The 14,615-nt window shown below is 43.3% G+C and overlaps 1 protein-coding gene across 1 annotated transcript in view; it reads left to right on the top strand.

The window, feature by feature from the left end:
* Positions 1–14,615, top strand: part of LOC311302251 (kinesin-like protein KIF1C) — a gene marked incomplete at its 5' end in the record, with an annotated part of 39,860 nt that overhangs the window by 17,549 nt on the left and 7,696 nt on the right. Inside the window, 6 exons of the mRNA XM_084427974.1 lie at positions 3,229–3,312; positions 6,253–6,427; positions 8,269–8,341; positions 11,905–12,003; positions 12,360–12,606; positions 13,210–13,496. Of these exons, the coding sequence (XP_084284100.1) occupies positions 3,229–3,312; positions 6,253–6,427; positions 8,269–8,341; positions 11,905–12,003; positions 12,360–12,606; positions 13,210–13,496 (965 nt within the window). The remainder of the gene's footprint in view (positions 1–3,228; positions 3,313–6,252; positions 6,428–8,268; positions 8,342–11,904; positions 12,004–12,359; positions 12,607–13,209; positions 13,497–14,615) is intronic.

Consider the following 14,615-nt stretch of genomic DNA (forward strand, 5'->3'; position numbering starts at 1 on the left):
AGTGTGTGTGTGTGAGTGAGTGAGTTAGTGTGTGTGTGAGTGAGTGAGTTAGTGTGTGTGTGTGAGTGAGTGAGTGAGTTAGTGTGAGTCAGTGAGTGAGTTAGTGTGAGTCAGTGAGTGAGTGAGTGAGTGAGTGAGTGAGTTAGTGTGAGTGAGTGAGTGAGTTAGTGTGTGTGAGTGAGTGAGTGAGTGAGTGAGTTAGTGTGTGTGAGTGAGTGAGTGAGTGAGTGAGTGAGTGAGTGAGTTAGTGTGTGTGTGTGTGTGTGTGAGTGAGTGAGTGAGTTAGTGTGTGTGAGTGAGTGAGTGAGTGAGTGAGTGAGTGAGTGAGTGAGTTAGTGTGAGTGAGTGAGTGAGTTAGTGTGTGTGAGTGAGTGAGTGAGTGAGTGAGTGAGTTAGTGTGTGTGAGTGAGTGAGTGAGTGAGTGAGTTAGTGTGTGTGAGTGAGTGAGTTAGTGTGAGTCAGTGAGTGAGTGAGTTAGTGTGAGTCAGTGAGTGAGTGAGTGAGTGAGTTAGTGTGTGTGAGTGAGTGAGTGAGTGAGTGAGTGAGTGAGTTAGTGTGAGTCAGTGAGTGAGTGAGTTAGTGTGAGTCAGTGAGTGAGTGAGTGAGTGAGTGAGTTAGTGTGTGTGAGTGAGTGAGTGAGTGAGTTAGTGTGAGTGAGTGAGTGAGTGAGTTAGTGTGTGTGAGTGAGTGAGTGAGTGAGTGAGTGAGTGAGTGAGTGAGTTAGTGTGTGTGAGTGAGTGAGTTAGTGTGAGTCAGTGAGTGAGTGAGTTAGTGTGAGTCAGTGAGTGAGTGAGTGAGTGAGTGAGTGAGTTAGTGTGAGTCAGTGAGTGAGTGAGTTAGTGTGAGTCAGTGAGTGAGTGAGTGAGTTAGTGTGAGTGAGTGAGTGAGTGAGTGAGTTAGTATGTGTGAGTGAGTGAGTGAGTGAGTGAGTGAGTGAGTGAGTTAGTGTGTGTGAGTGAGTGAGTGAGTGAGTGAGTGAGTTAGTGTGTGTGAGTGAGTGAGTTAGTGTGAGTCAGTGAGTGAGTGAGTTAGTGTGAGTCAGTGAGTGAGTGAGTGAGTGAGTTAGTGTGTGTGAGTGAGTGAGTTAGTGTGAGTCAGTGAGTGAGTGAGTTAGTGTGAGTCAGTGAGTGAGTGAGTGAGTGAGTTAGTGTGTGTGAGTGAGTGAGTGAGTGAGTGAGTTAGTGTGTGTGAGTGAGTGAGTGAGTGAGTGAGTTAGTGTGTGTGTGTGTGTGTGTGAGTGAGTGAGTGAGTTAGTGTGTGTGAGTGAGTGAGTGAGTGAGTGAGTGAGTGAGTTAGTGTGAGTGAGTGAGTGAGTTAGTGTGTGTGAGTGAGTGAGTGAGTGAGTTAGTGTGTGTGAGTGAGTGAGTGAGTGAGTGAGTTAGTGTGTGTGAGTGAGTGAGTTAGTGTGAGTCAGTGAGTGAGTGAGTTAGTGTGAGTCAGTGAGTGAGTGAGTGAGTGAGTGAGTGAGTTAGTGTGTGTGAGTGAGTGAGTGAGTGAGTGAGTGAGTTAGTGTGAGTCAGTGAGTGAGTGAGTTAGTGTGAGTCAGTGAGTGAGTGAGTGAGTGAGTGAGTGAGTTAGTGTGTGTGAGTGAGTGAGTGAGTGAGTTAGTGTGAGTGAGTGAGTGAGTTAGTGTGTGTGAGTGAGTGAGTGAGTGAGTGAGTGAGTGAGTGAGTTAGTGTGTGTGAGTGAGTGAGTTAGTGTGAGTCAGTGAGTGAGTGAGTTAGTGTGAGTCAGTGAGTGAGTGAGTGAGTGAGTGAGTGAGTTAGTGTGAGTCAGTGAGTGAGTGAGTTAGTGTGAGTCAGTGAGTGAGTGAGTGAGTTAGTGTGAGTGAGTGAGTGAGTGAGTGAGTGAGTTAGTATGTGTGAGTGAGTGAGTGAGTGAGTGAGTGAGTGAGTGAGTGAGTGAGTGAGTTAGTGTGTGTGAGTGAGTGAGTGAGTGAGTGAGTGAGTGAGTTAGTGTGTGTGAGTGAGTGAGTGAGTGAGTGAGTGTGTGTGTGTGTGTGTGTGTGTGTGTGTGTGTGTGTGTGTGTGTGTGTGTGTGTGTGTGTGTGTGAATGAGTCAGTGAGTGTGTGTGTTTCAGCATCACCAAATCACAAGGTCCTACTGAAGGCAGGATATATAGGTGTGTGTGTGTGTATTTGTGTCAGTAACACACACTCATGTACTGTGCTGGTTTTCTCTCTGTCGCTGGAACAGTCGCTGGGATTTGACACAGGTATCATCAGTCATCAGTATGATCATCATCATCAGTCCCTCCTCTTCATCTTCCTCCTGTCGTCATTATAAATGTGTTTCTGCTCTTCCTTCGCCACATACAAACAGTGTTTCCGTGTGTCAGTCCAGTTCCCCTGTGCTGTTAATGTGCTTCATCGGCATGAATCCAGTCAACCGGAGCGACCTTACATCACACTGAGACTCATTTACGAATGACGTTATTTGCATGTGAATGAATCCTTGACCAATGAAAGCTGCTCGATCTCATTCGCTCATTTCCCTTATTTAAACTCTCATGTTGTGCTCGGGTCATTTCGACCCGGAAAGCATTTTCTTTTTCCTGGTGTTATCGCACTGGACTTTTCTCACACAGGGTATAACAACTTACATAAGAGTAATAAAAGTAAATAATTGTAATGATTCATAAATAATATAATAAAAAATTAATTCGTTTCATAATAATATTTGTATATTTTGGGAATTCTTTCCCGCCTTTTTTTCCACCTAGTTAGACTGACCCACCTTTAAATTCCTTATAAATCTCTCTTTATGCTATATCATCACCAAATATTGGATTTAATCTTTTTATCAACTTGCTTTCTTTCTTTTAGCACTGGATTTGATCGTAGGCCTCATTGATCTGGTGAATAAGCTTTAGTGAACTATTATAACACTGAAATCAACGAGCCCTACGATCAACCAGCTCCAAAAATAAATACAAATCCTGTGCTAATGGACAGAAAACTAGCTGACAGAAAGATTGAATCCAACATGTGGTGATGATATAGCATAACCAGAGATTTATAAGCAATTTAAAAGGCGGGTCATTTTTGACCCAGAAACACCAAATTAGGGAGTGCAAGGGTTACACAAAGCAAAACATCAGATGAACAGGTGTGACCTCCCTGTGAGCCCCGCCCCTCTTTAGGGAGGAGCCCCGCCCTCCTCATTAGCATACCGCATATATCATAACACCGTGCTCATGCAGATCCCTCACTTTTTGTGTGTGTGTAGTGTGTGTGACCCTGGAGCCGCTGGAGGGAGCCGAGACGTACGTCAACGGGAGGCAGATCAGCGAGTGTGTGCTGCTCAAACAGGGTGAGTGTGTTCATGAGGAGCCTCTTCACAGTTCCGAGAACTATTGGCGGAACTTCCCGGATTTTGCCGTGTTCGCACCGCAGGAACTGGGAACGATTTAAGTTCTAGGAACTCCTTTTGGAGGAACTGATTTACTCCCACTTCAGAGTCGGTCTAAACCAGCGCTAGAGGAACTACAGTGGCCGTAGTGTTCGCTGATTGGTGGAACACCAGCACACGCCATTTAAAAAAAAAAGCAGTGTAAACACACAGATTATAGCCTATATTTACTCTAGAAACGAACTCTCAGAACATGAAGAAGCCTCTTAACCGTTACGCTGAGGAGAAAATCCAACGCACACTTTGAGGCGAAACATGATTACGTGTTTCTGCTCTGCTAGCAACACTGGACATCAACCACACGCTAATCACTTTGGTTCCACTTTATTTGGATAGTCCACTTTAGACATTCTACTGACTATAAGTACCTTTTCAACTACATGTCAACTAACTCTCATCAGAGTATCAGTAGGCTGTTAGGTGTTCGGGTTCGGGTTAGTAGAATAAGTTGACTTGTAGTTGTCAAGTTACTTATAGTCAGTTGAATGTCTGTTGGGGAGCATCAGAATAAAGAGTTATCAGATATTAAGCAGACAGTTTACTGATCCTCTAATGACGGCTAGTTGACATGTAGCTGCAGAGTTACTTATAGTCAGTAGAATGTCTAAAGTGGACTATCGAAATAGTGTTACCATGACTTTTCATTACGGTCTACTTTCTGTGTATAACTGTTCTGTCTAATGACGTATGAGACTGGACTGTTAGACAGATCGTACACTGTTTGCTCAGTCGTTCTCAGCGCCATCAAAATGAAAGTCGCAAGAACAAGCGCGGCTCACGTCACTTCAGAGTTCCTACTGGCGGTGCAAACGCAACCAGGAAAGTTTTCCTAAGGGAACCATTCGTTTTCTGGGAACCATCCTGGTGTCTAGAGTTCCTAGAACTACCCGGTGCGAAAGCCCCTGTTGTGTGAGTCCGCTGTCCTCGTGATCACATGACCAGTGTGGGGGGGAAAGTTACTTTGAAAAGTAATGCGTTACAATATTGTGTTACTCCCTTAAAAAGTAACTAATTGTGTAAATAATGTGTAAACTAGATGTACCGCATCGCGGTACAAAATATGACCGCCGCTCAGGCCTGCACTGGCTTTCCACAAAAATAAATGACGTGGAGTAATTTGGCTGTATTGCGTGTTTATGTATATACCTAAAAAAAGTAATAGTATGTGCATGTCTGTCTGTGTGTGTGTGTGTGTGTGTGTGTGTGTATGTATGTGTGTGTGTTTGTGTATGTGTGTGTCTGTGTGTGTGTGTGTGTGTGTGTGTCTGTGCGTGTATGTATGTGTGCGTACATGTGTGCGCGTGTGTGTTTGTGTGTGTGTGTCTGTGCATGTGGATTTGTATGTGTGTGTATGGGTGTGTGTCTGTGCGTGTGGATGTCAGTGTGTGTGCATGCTTGCGTTTGTTTGTATTCCTGCATGTGTTTGTGTGACAGTATCATCCTAAACCAGCAACCCTTCGCTCAACAGCACCATCTACAGGCCGATGAGTGTACAGTCACTAAATGTGCACATAAATGAATTTATTTTATACCCCCCCATGGATGAAATTCTACAAAACTTAGCAGAGGATACCCCCAGAGGATGTCAAGTTAATCATACACATGAAATGGTACACATGAAAGTGGCCCCCGGGGACCAAACGAAATTTTTCTGTAGAAGTCTAGTGGGGCTACATGCCCACCAAATTTCATGTTCCCCGGTGTTTCGGTGTCCCTGGTATGGTTGACGAAAAATTTACGGGGGCCCCAGCGCGGGGGAGGGAAGTGGCCCCCGGGGACCAAACGAAATTTTTCCGTAAAAGTCTAGTAGACCAACATACCATAAAAATTTCTTCATCCTCGGTGCCACGGTTCAGGTAGTTATTTAGGAAAAACTGTATTTTTTTGGGTTTGGGGGGGCCCAGCGCGGGGGGGGAGTGGCCCCCGGGGACCAAACGAAATTTTTCCTTAGAAGTCTAGTGGGGCTACATGCCCACCAAATTTCATGTTCCCCGGTGCTTCGGTGTCCCTGGTATCGTTGACGAAAAATTCAGTAAGGTGACGAAAAAAAAAAAAAAAAAAAACTTTGACAATCCCTATATGACCGCTTTCGCTAGCTACGCTAGCGGCGGTCATAATAATGTGTTACGTTACTTTTGCGTTACTTTTTTCCACCTGGGCTTGACCCTTTCACACCAAAAGTGAAATAATAAGCTTCAGGCAGAAGGAAATGCAAATTCATGAGCAAACCCTTTCAGCTGCTGCTGTTCTGGATCACAGAAGAATAGATGCAGGAGAAGAAAGTTTAACACTTACTTTACCAATAAAAACAAAAAAATCTATAGTCATTTTTGCTTATGGTTAGAATCATCGAAGGTCAGAAGCAAGTACATTTTTCAATAAAGTGAGATTAAATGCAAACAAAATATTTTTTTTATTTAACATATTTTGTTATTTGAGGTTTGCATAGTATTCTGATTCTGCTTTTCACTGATTTTATTAATTTTGAGGTATATTGAATCTTTTTTGTGCAGGTGAGATGAGTAAATGCTCATATTTAGTCTAGAACTACAATAACCATCATGTTCACACACACACACACACACACACACACACACACACACACACAATGCCTCTGCAGTTCGATTTGTCTCAACATGAGGACAGGAGAGCTGTCAGTCTATAAATGGGAAAACAAAGTAGCTTGTGTTACTTTTTTGAAAAAGTAACTCAGATATTTTGTTGTAAATTTGAAAAGTAATGCGTTACTTCACTAGTTACTTAGTTACGTAACTCAAGTTACTTGTAATGAGTTACCCCCAGAACTACACATGACCCTGAGCTCAACCTATGGTGTCGCAGGAAACCGTGTGGTGATGGGCAAGAACCACGTGTTCCGGTTCAACCACCCGGAGCAGGCGCGAGTGGAGCGCGAGCGCAGCCTGGACCAGCAGGGGGAGCCGGCGGACTGGAACTACGCCCAGAGAGAGCTCCTGGAGGAGCAGGGCATCGACATCAAGCTGGAGATGCAGAGGAGGTGCGGCACACACGGCTTACACACACTGACTGCAGCCCTTAGGGGTGCGGGGGAAACCCTGGACCAAATCTATTCACGTATCGAGAATCGATCCGAATCGTGAGGTGCCAGAAGGGTCTTCTCTCCTCTATTGTGCCGTATCTCCGAGTGAAGCGCTTCTGGATCGAGAACACATGTGGGCGGGGCTTGATTGTGTCCGTGGAGTGTTGATTGGATGGTTGTGGTTTGCTATTGGCTGATCTCATGTGAGTGACAGGTTATAGCCCCGCCCACATCATCAGAGAACAGAAGAGATGCTGCGAGAGGAAGATATTCTGATTCAAGATTATTAACACAATAATGATGATGTGCACCCATAAATCATTCACAATAAACACTATAATACATTTTTGTTTCATGATGCAGAACACGGCATTTTTACAGTTAAACACTTAATTCTGTTTTTTATGGGAGTTTTTAGGGAACTCTTTACAAGTTCCTTTTTTGGTTAATTATATTAGTTCCTCAAAAGAACAGCAAAGCAAACGCACACCTGATGAGTTTCAGGTTAAAGGGAAAACTTGCTGCAAAGGAAAAAGAACTGCACACTCTCTTAATATTCATCAGTATTATTAATCTCCTGCACTGACACCATTATACTGAGCTGGACGATGACATCACGGTTTTCTCCAGAGCGGCTGTATAGATAAATGAACTAAATTAATAAAAATTTTACTACAGAAATGAACCATCACTGTTAGTTATTAATGTTAATCTCAACAGCTCGTCAAAAATTGTCGTTTCTTTATTACAATGAAATTAATGTACTATGTTTTATTTCGATAATGTGTTTTATTCATTTATTTGTATTTTTAGTGGCTTTTACGGTACTAAAACTATATTTATGGAATAGTTATTACCTGTTATAAAATTTTTGAGCATTTATTGAACTTAAACGGTCACAAATCTTAAATCTTTGGATCATAGACTGAAGTTTGGCAGACACTTTGGCAGATTATTTCTGAAGTGAAGTTTTAAAAAGTGAACTTAAAATGTCATAGAAGTTTGTTTATTAGTATGAAAAATGCATTAAAAAAACTTTTTTAAAAATTTCTTATGAAATATGTATTTTCCAAAACACGTTTTACTCTAAAACTGCAAGAAAGTCAAAGCTAATAAATCTAAACATGTTGTGCTCCAGATGTGAGGTTGATATCTCCGTAAGTGAGCGTTCAGTGAGTGTGTTCGGCTGCAGTACCGCACGCTTCCACTAGAGGCACTCGGCTCACGTTCCCATGGCTGCCTCTTCCAGGACCTTTAACCTTTTCAAATCATGTCCATGATGTCTTTTGTATGTGTGTGTGTTCACAGTGCCTAATGTTGTTCTTTTAAATCTGTAACTAAAACCCCAGATGACAATCAGTGTCCAATAAGTAAATAATTAGACATGAAATATCGATTCGAGTTGAAATATTTTATTTGCTCAACAGTTTCTAGCAAGCGGTTTTGAAACGATGGATAATGACCAGTCATAACTCTCATTACATGCTTTCACCAAATACAGAATTATGAGGACATGAAATACTGAAAATTCACCTCTGTTATGAACTATAAGTGTACAAAACAGTTTAAAAGGCGAACTTTAAACAAGATCACAGTACTAGTAATACTGAAGTCAGCGGTTAATAAATACTGTAACAAATGTATTACTCATTGTTAGTTATTGTTAGTTAATGCATTAGCTAATGGGACCTCATTACATATACAGTTATTGATTTAGCAGGTGCTTTTATCCACAGCAAAATACAGTTGAGGAAGTTTAGCTCACTTCACGTGTGTGTGTGTGTGTGTGTGTGTCTCAGGCTGCAGGATGTGGAGAGCCAGTATCGGCGTGAGAAAGAGGAAGCAGATCTGCTACTGGAGCAACAGAGACTGGTGAGAGCTCACATTACCCTTCAAACTGCCAATTGAAAATACGTCCAATGGAAACGCATCAATTTCGCCAAAAAACGCCAAAAACTGTTTTTACGAAAAAATGAAGTGTGAGTCGCACAGTGTTAGTGTTAGTGTGAGTCGCACAGTGTTAGTGTTAGTGTGAGTCGCACAGTGTTAGTGTTAGTGTGAGTCGCACAGTGTTAGTGTTAGTGTGAGTCGCACAGTGTTAGTGTTAGTGTGAGTCGCACAGTGTTAGTGTTAGTGTGAGTCGCACAGTGTTAGTGTTAGTGTGAGTCGCACAGTGTTAGTGTTAGTGTGAGTCGCACAGTGTTAGTGTTAGTGTGAGTCGCACAGTGTTAGTGTGAGTCGCACAGTGTTAGTGTTAGTGTTAGTGTGAGTCGCACAGTGTTAGTGTTAGTGTGAGTCGCACAGTGTTAGTGTTAGTGTGAGTCGCACAGTGTTAGTGTTAGTGTGAGTCGCACAGTGTTAGTGTTAGTGTGAGTCGCACAGTGTTAGTGTTAGTGTGAGTCGCACAGTGTTAGTGTTAGTGTGAGTCGCACAGTGTTAGTGTGAGTCGCACAGTGTTAGTGTTAGTGTTAGTGTGAGTCGCACAGTGTTAGTGTTAGTGTGAGTCGCACAGTGTTAGTGTTAGTGTGAGTCGCACAGTGTTAGTGTTAGTGTGAGTCGCACAGTGTTAGTGTGAGTCGCACAGTGTTAGTGTTAGTGTGAGTCGCACAGTGTTAGTGTTAGTGTGAGTCGCACAGTGTTAGTGTTAGTGTGAGTCGCACAGTGTTAGTGTGAGTCGCACAGTGTTAGTGTTAGTGTTAGTGTGAGTCGCACAGTGTTAGTGTTAGTGTGAGTCGCACAGTGTTAGTGTTAGTGTGAGTCGCACAGTGTTAGTGTTAGTGTGAGTCGCACAGTGTTAGTGTGAGTCGCACAGTGTTAGTGTTAGTGTTAGTGTGAGTCGCACAGCATCGGTTAATGGAAACGCTGTCGTTACGCAAGAGTTTTTTGTCGAAATGTAGAAAAAATCGCTAAAGTTTTGTGCAAATCTGTAATGTAGACGCGCCTACTGACATCATCAGTGATGTCCTCTAACAGCTGTGCTGACGGTGAAGCTGGACTTCGGCTCGCTCTCAAACACACGACTCATACGGGCCCAAACTACAGTCCAGGATGCACTCGGCCTCTGTGATCTCTGCATCATTACTCCAGTCTTCAGTGTCACATGATCCTCCACACATCACTCTAATACAGGGCATCCGCGGGGTCTTGAAAAGTATTAAAAGGTGATAAATCAATTTTGGGAAAATTAAGACCCTTAAAAAGTCTTATCACGGCTTTATAAAGTCTTAAATTTTGAAAGTATTTTTTTCTGAATTAGCTGTCCAACAGTTTGAATCCCAAAAACATTGTAAAAGTGTGTGAATTTAGTACATAAAAAAACTAGGCTATTGTGGGTGCGTTCGTAAATTGCCTCTGAGAGCACCAGAGCGGGCAGGCGGGCGGAAGTTCAAAAGCACAATGCAGGGCTCGCAAAATCGCCTGCCCGACGTCCCGGGGCTATTGTGTTTTCCAGTCGGGCTACCAAAATGCATAACCAGCCTGCCCGACGGGCTATCTGAAATAGTGTTCGCTTCAGTCTTGTTATAATCAGATTCAGCGCGTTCTTCATCTTCAATCCGAAGCGGCGCCGAGCGCTCTGCACGTCAGAAACAGAGAGGACAGGGTGTGTGTGTGTTCATCTGAGTCTCATTGGTCTGTGGTGCTCGTCAATGTCAGAATATTGAGATGACCAATCAAATCAAAGTAGGCGGGCTTTATGTTCACAAGAAGCTGCTGAGCGCGAATTTGAGCAGAGCGACTCGACGCTTCAGTTTACGGTCAAGTGCGAGATAAGATGTAAGTAGCTAAACTAAACATTTCATATTTGACAGCTTTTTTAGGTCATAAATGTGAAACAAATGACAAAAATGATCAGGCAAATGAATATACTTTTGTCGAATTTCGCCATTTGGAACTGAAAATAGGCCTATGTAACGTGACTAATAATTAGTTGACTGTCATTGTGAGGGGACATTAGCATTAACAAAGCCGTTTTCATCATAGGCACAAGATTAATAATGAATGTGTACATGTTGAGAATTAATATACAATTTGTAGCCTTCAGTAAATTAAAAAAGTTCAGCTTTAGGTGGGGAAGAGACAGGGCAAGATGAGGAGACTGAGAGAAAAAGAAAGAGTGATGGATAAGAAGTGAGAGCAGGTATCATCTACTGCCCGCTGACATGGTTTTAAAGCTATTTCTTATCCTTTTTTGGCCTTCAAACGTCTTGAAATGGACATATCCGAGAAATAAAAAATTTAAACCCCCTAATAACCTTAAATGTAGGACCTCTTTGATTATAAAGCCCTGTCTACGGCCTTGTATTAGGAATAAGATCAATAATGAATGTGTACATATTGTGAATGAATTCAATAAACTTAGTTAGGCTACCTAGCTTTCCTAGTAGCTTTCAGTAAATGAATGCATCTGAGAAAATGATTCATAAATCAGCCTATCAGTTTGACCCTTTGTTTACTTTTTTCACTGACAGACAAACATGAAAAGCCTCTATCAGTCAAAGCTCAGCTTTAGGAGGGGAAGAGACAGAGCAAGAGAAAAACTAAGAGAATAGGAGTGTGATGCTGATGAGGAGAGAAAAATAATCAGCTGCCCACTGACATGGTTTTAAAGCTATTGTTATCCAATTTTTTTGGCCTTCAAAACATCTTAAAATGCACATATGTAGATCAGAGAAATAAGAATTTTCTCAGGGAACCCCCCCCCGAACCCCCCTAACTAGCATATCTCACATTCGGGACCTCAGTGATGAAAAAACCCTGCCATCTGCATGTTAATGAAACAAGTTAATAGTGAGCATTAAACCCTAAACTAAAGAGTTACTTATTATTTTTTTATCATACCCTCATTGGGGGCTGAGCCACCGACACAGACTGATTCATGATCCACACTGGTCACACACATTTCAGTTCAGTTAGAACCAGATGCATATTTGTTGATATTTGTGTTTTGAAAAAGTTTTTGATTCATTGTGTTGACTCCTAACCAATATTCTACATTAAAAATGTAGTCTTTTTATATGGGCTAGTAAAATTCATTTCGGGCTACCAAAATCTGGAGAGTGCCTGCCCGAAGGGCTACCAGCGATTTTGAAATTTTGCGAGCCCTGCAATCGCAAAAAAAAAAAAACTGGCGGTCCCAGTGCGTGTTACGTATTACGTAGTGCGAATAGTTTTTATCACAAACTAAAACTGTTAAGTTAAAAGTATCACTGATGTAAATGGTTACAGCTTGAAGTGGTGGTGAGGTATTAAAAAATATTGAGAAGGTCTTGAAAAAGTCTTGAAAAGGTATTAAAATTAACTTCAAGATTCCTGCATATACCCTGTAATATGAGGATTTGATGATCAAGAAACACTTATGATTATTATCAGTGTTGAAAACTGTTCATATTTTTGATTAATTGAAAGTGTGTGTGTGTGTGTGTGTGTGTGGTCAGTATGCTGATTCAGACAGTGGCGATGATTCTGATAAACGCTCATGTGAAGAGAGTTGGAGACTCATTTCCTCCCTGAGAGAGAAACTACCAGCGATCAAGGTATCACACACACACACTCACACACACACTCTCACACACACTCTCACACACACGCACACTCTCACACACACGTTCATCATTAATGTTTCCTAACCGTGTCCAGATCTGATCATCAGTGTGTGTTCCAGGTCCAGTCACACTCACACTCACACTCACACACACACACACACACACACACACACACACACACACACACACACACACACACACACACACACACGTTCATCATTCACCGTGTCCAGATCTGATCATCAGTGTGTGTTCCAGGTCCAGTCACACACACACACACACACACACACACACACACACGTTCATCATTAACCGTGTCCAGATCTGATCATCAGTGTGTGTTCCAGGTCCAGTCGATAGTGAAGCGCTGTGGTCTACCCAGCAGTGGGAAACGGCGCGAGCCGCTCCGCGTGTACCAGATCCCTCAGCGCCGGAGGATCAGCAAAGACCCGGAGCGCGTGACCCTGAGCGACCTCAAGCTGCAGGCGGTGAAGGAGATCTGCTACGAGGTGGCGCTCGGAGACTTCCGGCACTCGCGCCGCGAGATGGAGGCGCTCGCCGTGGTGAAGATGAAGGAGCTGAGCCGCATGTACGGTACGCTGAACAACAGCTGCTCATGTCTCTAGAGGTGACCCTGGACCACTAAACCAGTCACATGTATACATCACCTGACAGCGGAGTCAATAAGCTCTCCACTGATGTGTGGTTTGTTAGGACAATATTTGGCTGAGATATAACTATTGTATACTAACACATGTATACATGAAAATGTAATCAAAATTAAGTGAGTTTTTGCTTAAAACAAGTAAAATGATCTGCCAATGGGGTCAGAAAAATGATCTTAATTCAAACAGAAACAACATTATTTTTCTGACCCCATTGGCAGATCATTTTACTTGTTTTAAGCAAAAACTCACTTCATTTTGATTAATTCCCCAGAAAACAGGACATAATATCTTATATCATTTTACTCATCTAGTAAATGCATCTTGATTTAAGAAATGTTTGATATTTGGACTGGAAACAAGACAAAAACACTGAGTAAGCATTTTTTGCGGTGTGTGTGATTGGTTATACGCGTGCGTGTGTGTGTTGTTGTGTACAGTTGTAGAGGACGCTCTCACGATACGCTGACGGTTCACACCGGTGAAGAAGCATCGCTTGGACGTGTATTAATATTAATATGATGGTTTACAGGAGTGTTGCCCGCGTGCGGGCGACGGGACGAGGAGGAGGAGAAGGAGGCGTGGAGGGACGTGGCTCAGGACGTGTGGGACACGGTGGGCATCGGGGACGGGCGCCAGGACACACACACACACTCCTGCACTGACGGAGAGAGAGGCGTGTACGACCTGAAAGCTCACATCGACAAACTGACAGATATTTTACAAGAGGTCAAAGAGCAGAACAACACGAAGGACGAGGAGATCAAAGCCCTCAGAGACCGAATGATGAAGATGGAGAGCATCATACCAGCAGTGCAGGTACACACACACACACACACACACACACACACACAGTAGCTGGGTTTCCATCCAAACGTGAAGCGAATCTTTTCAAAGACGGTTTCCCTTTTTTTGTCTGCCGGAAGCTAGCTATTTCAGTCGCTAAAGGTTTAAATATGGATATTTTTCCTACACGAACACATCGCTTTAATCATATCGCTGTCGGGCTGAATCCTCGCATCTCCAAAACCATTATTTCTCAGGAAATTATTAAAGGAGTTATTAAACATTGTATTGTTAAAGTTTGTATTATACCTTATATTGCTATCATATACTGTGTACCAACATTAACACAACATTTCCCCCAAAATCATGTTTAATCGGAGATATGAGATTCATGAGTTGGGAGCGGGGAGATACGAGATTCATGAGTTGGGAGCGGGGAGATACGAGATTCATGAGTTGGGAGCGGGGAGATACGAGGTTCATGAGTTGGGAGCGGGGAGATACGGGGTTCATGAGTTGGGAGCGGGGAGATACGAGGTTCATGAGTTGGGAGCGGGGAGATACGAGGTTCATGAGTTGGGAGCGGGGAGATACGAGGTTCATGAGTTGGGAGCGGGGAGATACGAGGTTCATGAGTTGGGAGCGGGGAGATACGAGGTTCATGAGTTGGGAGCGGGGAGATACGAGGTTCATGAGTTGGGAGCGGGGAGATACGAGGTTCATGAGTTGGGAGCGGGGAGATACGAGGTTCATGAGTTGGGAGCGGGGAGATACGAGGTTCATGAGTTGGGAGCGGGGAGATACGAGGTTCATGAGTTGGGAGCGGGGAGATACGAGGTTCATGAGTTGGGAGCGGGGAGATACGAGATTCATGAGTTGGGAGCGGGGAGATACGAGATTCATGAGTTGGGAGCGGGGAGATACGAGATTCATGAGTTGGGAGCGGGGAGATACGAGATTCATGAGTTGGGAGCGGGGAGATACGAGATTCATGAGTTGGGAGCGGGGAGATACGAGGTTACGCTGTCACTGATGAGAACGGTACGGACACAGACGTCGCTGCTGCCGGCAGTGTTCATCAGAGTCTGCGGTCGCGTTCAGTCTTTTGACAAGAGATAAGGCTTTAAGAGCTATTCAGATCTAATGATTGTG

The sequence above is a fragment of the Rutilus rutilus genome (assembly GCF_951802725.1).
Source record: "Rutilus rutilus genome assembly, chromosome: 13".
NCBI lineage: Eukaryota > Metazoa > Chordata > Actinopteri > Cypriniformes > Leuciscidae > Rutilus > Rutilus rutilus.